This window comes from Hordeum vulgare, chromosome 4H, assembly GCF_904849725.1.
Source record: "Hordeum vulgare subsp. vulgare chromosome 4H, MorexV3_pseudomolecules_assembly, whole genome shotgun sequence".
Taxonomy (NCBI): domain Eukaryota; kingdom Viridiplantae; phylum Streptophyta; class Magnoliopsida; order Poales; family Poaceae; genus Hordeum; species Hordeum vulgare.
In genome coordinates, this window is record NC_058521.1 from 7,463,573 (window position 1) to 7,471,983 (window position 8,411).

The 8,411-nt window shown below is 44.9% G+C and overlaps 1 protein-coding gene across 1 annotated transcript; it reads left to right on the forward strand.

The window, feature by feature from the left end:
* LOC123447052 (DUF21 domain-containing protein At2g14520) lies at positions 1 to 5,397 on the forward strand. Its single transcript, XM_045123614.1, has 11 exons — positions 1 to 220; positions 1,032 to 1,108; positions 1,185 to 1,268; positions 1,341 to 1,454; positions 1,544 to 1,630; positions 2,511 to 2,650; positions 2,781 to 2,868; positions 3,716 to 3,789; positions 4,256 to 4,389; positions 4,498 to 4,739; positions 5,005 to 5,397. The coding sequence occupies exons 1-11, from the start codon at positions 43 to 45 to the stop codon at positions 5,047 to 5,049; spliced, it is 1,263 nt and encodes a 420-aa protein (XP_044979549.1). The 5' UTR covers positions 1 to 42; the 3' UTR covers positions 5,050 to 5,397.
* The last annotated feature ends 3,014 nt before the right edge of the window (positions 5,398 to 8,411 follow it).

Consider the following 8,411-nt stretch of genomic DNA (forward strand, 5'->3'; position numbering starts at 1 on the left):
GAAGGGAGGGAGGGAGGGAGCTCGTCGGCGGCGGCGAGGAGGATGGCGGTGGAGTACCGGTGCTGCGGGGCGGCCTTCTTCGAGCACATCGCCATCATCGCGGTGCTGGTGCTCTTCGCGGGGCTCATGTCCGGGCTCACCCTCGGCCTCATGTCCCTCAGCCTCGTCGACCTCGAGGTCCTCGCCAAGTCCGGCACCGACAAGGACCGCAAGCACGCAGGTGCCGCCCCCCATTCCTTCGCCCGCTCTGCCCCCCACCGCCCCTGCCCGATTTGGTACTACCGCTATTTCAGTTCCGCTGCCCGGGCCGGCTCGCCATTTCGCCGAACAGCCTCCGGGCGTTCGCCCCGCCGAGGAATCAAAAATTCAAAACCGGACGGCGAATGTCGGGGCCGCGCTGCTGCTGCGAGGAGCCGGCGATTCGCTCCGATTTCCCGTCCACGGGGATCCGTGTTCGGACCCTACGTACTAGAGGATTGTTCGGAACTGCTACTAAGGGATCGATCGCTCAGGGGGGAGTCGGGGATGAACTTGTAGGAGTGCTTCCCTTTCCTTTTCTTTCTTTCTTTCTTTCTTGTCTTCTTCGATGAATTCGTGCTGTTCATCGGGAGGCTTGGTGACCTCGTTACTTTGCCTGCGTCCTGTTCAAGTCGATAGAGACAGTGACGCGCCACACTCGGTGCGCTGGCTTGTTCTTTCGGAAAGTGAGAGGTCGTACCGTCGTAGCACTGGCACGGTACAAGGTGGGAAGATGGGAAATTATGTGAGATGGCGTCTGTCAGTACAAGTTAGACAAATAATACCCTGGTCTCCTTCTTATAATCTTGTGTGTGTTTTTTGTCGGTTACGCGGGTGATTACTGAACCCTGGTGCAATTGGAGGCTGATGATGAATTCTAGGCCATTTCTTTAGTTGATTCAAATGCAAAGCACGCCCGCTACAACCTTGTTTTATGAGGCGCATGTTTCAGTTGCAAATTAGTAACATCTAATGCCATCTCTTAGGTGCTAATAGTAATGTTCCTTTTGCAGCTAAGATATTGCCTGTCGTGAAAAACCAGCACCTTCTGCTATGCACTCTTCTGATCTGCAATGCTGCAGCCATGGAGGTACTCTTCTTGATTTTCAAGCCACCCCCTCTATGTAACTCAAGTAGCTGGTAACATGCTTCTTGATGCATACCAGGCATTGCCAATCTTCCTTGATAGCTTGGTGACTGCCTGGGGTGCTGTTTTGATCTCTGTGACATTGATCCTGCTGTTCGGCGAGGTGAGTTGTTAAAACTTTTACTTGTCATGCTCAGCTGCATGGTGTGATATACTAATGGTTTGGTGTAAACAGATCTTACCACAGTCAATCTGCTCACGGTATGGGCTGGCTATCGGTGCCTCAGTTGCTCCGTTAGTCCGAGTTCTTGTTTGGATATGTTTCCCTGTTGCATATCCGATCGCCAAGGTACTTCTATACTCCTAGACTCGATGCGGTTATACACAGGACGGGTTCTCGAACATCCATGATTTGAACTTTTGCCCTTTCTGTTTCAGCTGCTGGACCATGTGCTTGGTCACGGTAAAGCGGCACTTTTCCGTAGAGCTGAGCTAAAAACACTTGTGACACTGCATGGAAATGAGGTAACGTAACTGATTATCTAATCTTTAAAATTGAAATACCATGTCTGTGTGGATCTTAGACAGCAGTAATGTATTTATTTCTCTATGTAAGTAGATATCGAGGCCCACTTTTCTCTTCGAACTCAGCGTCTATCCACGAAACATGATATAGGGTCACACACATTATGTAGTGTCTACCTGGTAAATGCAATTTTGGATGCCTTCATGAGAGAAGTTTGTATACCATCTACATCCTTTAGATATACTATAAGTATTTTCGAAACATAGTGATGTACTCAGCCAACATTTTTTCCGCATATAACAGTCTAACAGAGAATATGTGAGTGACCTGTGAAGTCTGAGAATATCACTGACGTGCAGATGGTGGTTGGTCTGTGGTAGGATACAGAGAGGATCACATTCACAAGTAGCTATGAATACTGATAGGGATGGATTTCACAGAACGTGACATGTGGGTTCTAGATGCTAGTTTGGATGATACATCATGTGATTGTAGCTACAAAAACATGTATAATCCATTATACCAACCAGAGGTTCCAAACCATGGTGATCTGCTGGTCTATACTTTTACTTTCTGGATTGGTCTGAGTTTATTAGCAGAACCAAATCTGGTCACCAAATAACCGAGGATACATGCTGCTTCGTCACAAGGAAGATCAACTGGTGATACAAGTGTGAACATGAGTTTCTGACAAATATATGATTAAATATACTTACCTTCATGCATCTTTTTTTTTTTTGCTTTTGCAAGCGAGTATATTTGTCACTAAACACACCCTTAATAATCCTTGTCACCATTTGTTTTATTCACCAGGCATGCCATTTTATCCTCTTTTGCCTGCATTGCTAGTTAACTCTGACTTATCTTATTATTTAACAGGCTGGTAAAGGTGGAGAGTTAACCCACGATGAAACTACTATAATAGCTGGAGCTCTTGAGCTCAGTGAAAAGAAAGCCAAAGATGCTATGACACCTCTTTGTGATACATTTGTGATTGATATAAATGCAAAGCTCGACAGGTACTGGATTCTCTTATTGAACAAGAATTCGATTAAATATTGGTTACAATTATGCATGTTATCTGTTTGTAAAAGAGCATGATGTTCTGTTTAGCACATAGTCCAATAATTTGTGTTCTGTTTTGTGCAGGAAACTAATGCAAGAGGTCATTGAGAAAGGTCATAGCAGAGTGCCAGTTTATTATGAAAAGGATACGAACATTATTGGATTGATATTGGTAATGCTATATTCTGCTTTCAGAAATAATAATTATGCATTTTTTTGTAACAAGTTTTTATTTGGATGATTTTTTTAGTGTTTCCTGGGATTTAGCACCTATCAGTTTGTTTCTTGTTGGAGAATGATATTTGAGCAGGGCAGGATTCCCAAAATCGATTAGGGTCTTTAGTTTCTGTACAGATAGAAATCCATGGTATAAGGCAGGAAACTGGTGGGCACTGTGGTTGCTAACCCAGGGTCAGGAGTAGTTTGGTATTTCTATGATTGATGTGCAGAGTCGGATCAGAGTGGATACTTTTGTGGTCGTGTGCTTGTATTTGAAGTAGGATAGCATATCCTCTGCAAGACTGTGTATTGTGGTGCACAAGTGAGCATAGTTTGTGAAGGAAAGCATTACATTTTGCATGCTGTCATTGGCTATCATGTAGTGATACTGCATTGTTTTGTTAGTCATTAACAGTAGTTCAACTTCTAAGGTACAGACATTTAAATTTGTAATTATACTTCAAACCAGACAGCACAAACTGACCTTGTGTTTACACCTTCTACATGAAGTGCTGTTTTTGCTTTAGTTATCTAGTCTATCTAATCAATATGTTTTGGAAATCCTTCATGTATCGATAGAAGTATGATGTGGGTATAGATTTAAGCTACTACCTCCGATCCCTATTACTTGTCACTCAAATGGATGTATCTAGTACTGAAATACATCTAGATACGTCCATTTGAGCGACAAGTAATATGGATCGGAGGGTGTATTTTCTTTTCTTCTATATACAAATAATATAACTCTTTCATGTGGGCAATCTATTGTACTCACCTGCTTTTGTGCTATATTTTTTTAGGTGAAGAATTTATTATCCATTAATCCTGATGATGAAATTCCCATAAAGAGTGTAACCATCCGCAAAATTCCTCGGTACGGCATAAGACAATAAGTAGTTATTTTTTCCCCAAAATTTCAGTAGATGTTAATATAGTCAAGTAACTCCTGTTCTATGCAACTATTAATATGTCTGTGAATCACCGGTCTGTAATTGACATACGAAGGGCTGTCACTAGCTGGTCTATATAAGTCAAAATACAAACAAAGTGACCTCATTCTTGCTTCATATATCTGCTCGAGCAAACTCCTTTTCTCCTTCTGTTAAATAACACTTTAAGGTGGATTCAGTATTAACAGAGATTGTCTATACTAGAGTTGCATTGTCCTTGTCATGTTACAGTCACGATCATATCTCTTAAACACGTGTGGACAATATGAATAGCAATTACGAAAATTCTAGATTCAATGCATGTATTTTTGTTCATTGAAAACTCTGGAGTTGTGTACACGAGTATTTGTATGTACAGCTTACATCTCTGCACCTTGTTAAACAATTCAGCGTTTCAGAAGACATGCCCCTGTATGACATCCTAAATGAATTCCAGAAGGGCCACAGCCACATGGCGGTTGTCATAAGACAAAACATTCCAAGCTACCCAGCTAAGCAGCCCAGCATTGATGGCGGATCTCTTGGTGAGCTCCAAGGCAGTTTCTAGTTCTTCCAAACTTGCATTTAGAAACTGCTGCCGTCCAGTTTTGTCAACTTCTCATTGTTCTCCTTCCTTTTGGTGCCAAAAACAGAGGTCGCCATCGCCATTGATGACAAGCAGGGTGAGAAGGTTGCGAAGAATCTCACTCCGCTGCGGAGGTGGAAGAGCTACCCCAACACCCAGAACTCTAACACCGGGAGCAGGAGGGGGAAATGGTCCAAGGACCAGTCGGACGTTCTCCAAGTGCACGAAGAACCGTTACCCACGCTGAGCGAGGATGAAGAAGCCGTCGGTATCATAACCATGGAGGATGTCATTGAAGAACTGCTCCAGGTTAGTTTCCGCAAAGAGCTCATCATCTTTACCTTCTAGTACAAGGCATGTGACTTGCAACGCTTTGTTACCATGGATGATATATATACAGTATAAGTGACATTTCAAAATCCACACTCACAATGACGGTTCTCATTGTCAACAACAAGATGTGATGTACATGTACCTGAGCGTAGACCATGGTTGGGGCTCAGGCTCAAAACATGTATAGACTGTTTTCCAGTACCGTGTTAACTTTTTTTCCCCCTTTTCTTGTGCCGCGCAGGAGGAGATATACGACGAAACCGACGTGCATGTGGAGGAGCAATAACACATTTGCTTGCTAGGGTTTACGCACCCCGTAAACCTGCCGTTTTGGTTGGACCCTGAAGGAAAGTTGCGTGACACGCCAGTTTTTTTTTTTTTTTTCCTTTTTTTTGGTGACGACTGACGAGGGGAAGAACAATACAGTATTATGTAATAGCTTAACGTCGTGCTACGTGTGAATAGACAGAGATACCGCGAACATTTGGTTCGTTTGAACTGTTGATAGGAATGCCGGTTGCATGTATTTGTAGGAGAGGATGGGTCATGCATGGATGTCCTGCAGAAACTGCAGGGTCGCAAGGTTTCCTGTTAAAACTGTAGGATGGAGTATATCCTGAGATGTTGCATGCCATCCTCGTTTTTGTGCCAGAGATTGATAGCAGCATATCTGCTGCAAAATGGGTTGGTCACACGGCGAGCAGCGAGCTGGTCGACGCTATGGTGTGAGTAGGCGCTGTTGGTGCGCAACCCCGTGAGGACATGCACCACTCGTCACTGGGGTAAAATTCACTGTTTTGACCTTTTTCGTTAAGCCGGATCTGACCTTAGATGGAAAAAAATTCGGATCTGATCTTTTTTGCTACCACCAGAGCCTTGACAGTAGGGTATAACAACTTACCATCAAGGCCCCTGATGGTAAGGCTGCATGCCTACCATAAAAAAATCTGTAAGTTGCAGACACAGTGCACGCGACTGCGTACCGCTGGATCCCTTGACGGTAGGGTCACATGTGTTATCGACAACCTCTCTGGCGGTAGGATATTTTCCTACCGCTAGTAGCCTCGGCGGTAGGTTGTTATACCCTATCGTCAAGGTCTCTGACGGTAGGATATTTTCTTACCGCTAGAGGCCTCGGCGGTAGGTTGTTATACCCTATCAATAAGGTCTCCGACGATAAGATATTTTCCTACGGGGCCTCGGCGGTAGGTTTTTATACCTATCGATAGTAGAAGAGCCAGATTTGAAAAAAAATTCTCAGCCGGCAGTATTAAATCTGACTTAACTTTTTGAAAAAGGTTAAAACAGTGAATTTTACCTCACTGTGGTGCTATACCTGTACGTACGTACATGCAGACCACAGGCACAACCCCCGTGGGAGGGAGCATCCGAGCATGGCAACGCGCCGCATTTACGGCGACGTGGGCGGCAGTACAGTACTACGACACTGTTCCCCGCCTGCCATGACACCCGTATGGTTCGGGCTCGCGCCACTCGTCGAATTGCCCCAAAATACGTATACCACAGTATGTATGCTTTGCCGAGCTGTCTACCTACTTTTCGAAAGGCCAAGGAAAAATAAAAACAAAGGCGTACGTACGTCGAGGGTATTTATACTCGGACGAAACGGAGACCGTGACCCACCCGGCTTAAGAAAGACACGGCCATACTGATACTACTACTAACAGTAATTAGCTACGGTGCTGTGGAAATTGACGCCCACGGGGAGTAGTACCACATAGGCAGCAGAGAGAGGAGCGTTGCTTGGCACATGAAGAACCAAATGGCGGCATTGATGGCGCTGTACGTACGTACGTACGTACGCACGCAATGCGTGTCCGCTCGCCCCGGCGGCCACTGTAGCATGCTCGGTCACGTACGTGCCGGTGACGGTCCCTGTACTGCGGCGAGGTGATTACAGGCAGGGCGTAATTAAAACGAACCAGTACAAAACGTATCCAAACATGCCGTGCCTGCTACCTCTAGCGTCCTGCAACAGAAACGCCCGGAGCAGGATGAAACCCTCGCTCGCTCAGCTCAGCTCCCTACTCCTACTCCGCTCGCTCTCTTAGCTTTTTTTGTTCCCCTGGTCACTCCACTGCAAGCTCAGAAGAAACCGACTAGCGTGTTTCCATTTGAAGAAGTTCATTCGGTAAAAAGACGTTCACGGATTTCTAAAGATCTCGAGTTTAAAAAATTCGTGTGTATTATCAAAAAACCTACAGCATTTAATTTTTTTCACAAAGTAAAAAACCATGTTGGTGAATTTCGAACAATGTTCGCGGATTTGGAAAGAATCACCGATTTAGCCTTCTTTTTGGTCTTTTCATTCTTGCCGCCACTTTAACAGGTACCGTTCCAATAAGAGCGTCAGTTGCGGGTTTTTTTTTGGATTCTTTTTTTTTGTACGCTCTTCCTTTTTTTCGATGGAAAGAAGGGTTCAGTGGGAGGGGAAGGGGTGGTTAAGTTTTAGGTTGGCTCTTGTTTTTTTACATGCCTTCATTTTAGTGTAATTTAATAAAGAAGTAGCAATTGTTCATTTCATTTCATTTTTTGGCATTGTTAGTTCTTTTTCATTTCAAAGGGCAAAGGGGGAAGGGAAAGGATTGGACCTCACGGATCATATTACTCAAGAAGACTGGGGAAATAACAGGATTGAAAAAGTTCGAAGAGACCGATGAAGACAAATTCTTTGTCGAATACTATTACTCACTGATTTTGAGTCCGTGGCGACCCGAACGTTCGTGGAACCCTAAGGTCCGGTTACGTGGAACTCATCAAAACTCGCATTTTTACTTGTTCTGGCCAGTATTCAATACTATTACTCACTGATTTTGGGTCCCGGGTCGACCCGCACGTTCGGGAAACGAGAGGTTCCTGTTACGGGGAACTCATCAAAACTCGCATTTCGGCCTATTATGGACAGTTTTGTACACTATTACTCATTGATTTTGGGTCCGCTGCGATTCGAATGTCCGGGGAACTCCAGGAGCCCTTTAAGAGTACCTCACCGAAACTCATATATTTGGCCTACTCTGGCTGGTTTTAGATACTATTAGTCACTGATTTTGGATCCCGGAGCGATCCGAACGTTCGGGGAACCCCGGGGTACAATTACGAGGAACTCGTCAAAACTCACAATTTTGGCCTATTTTGACCAGTTTTCTATACTACTCACTGATTTTCGGGTCCCACTGCGATCCAAACGTCCGGGGAATTCTGGGGTCGGCTTACGGGGAACTCACCAAAACTCATAGATTTGGCCTATACTGGCCCGTTTTCTATACGATCTGGTCCATTCTGTCTACGATTACGGTGACCTAGTGAGAACTCACAAACTTGGTCCATTCTGGCAAGTTTTCTATGCTATTGCTCACTGTTTCTGTGTCCCGTGGCGCTACAAACGTTCGGGGAACTTCGGGGTCCGGTTACGATGACCTCGTGAAAACTCACAGATTAGGTACATTCTTGCTAGTTTTCTATGCTATTACTCACTGATTCTGGGTCCCATGGTGCTACAAACGTTCGGGAAACTTCGGGGACTGTTGGGGGTATTATCTGTTGGGTAACCCACCCTAGTTGGACTGGGTCACCCAAGCTGGCGACTCATCTCTAAGTGGTTCCGGCCTTGGCCCGGCGGGGCCGGGA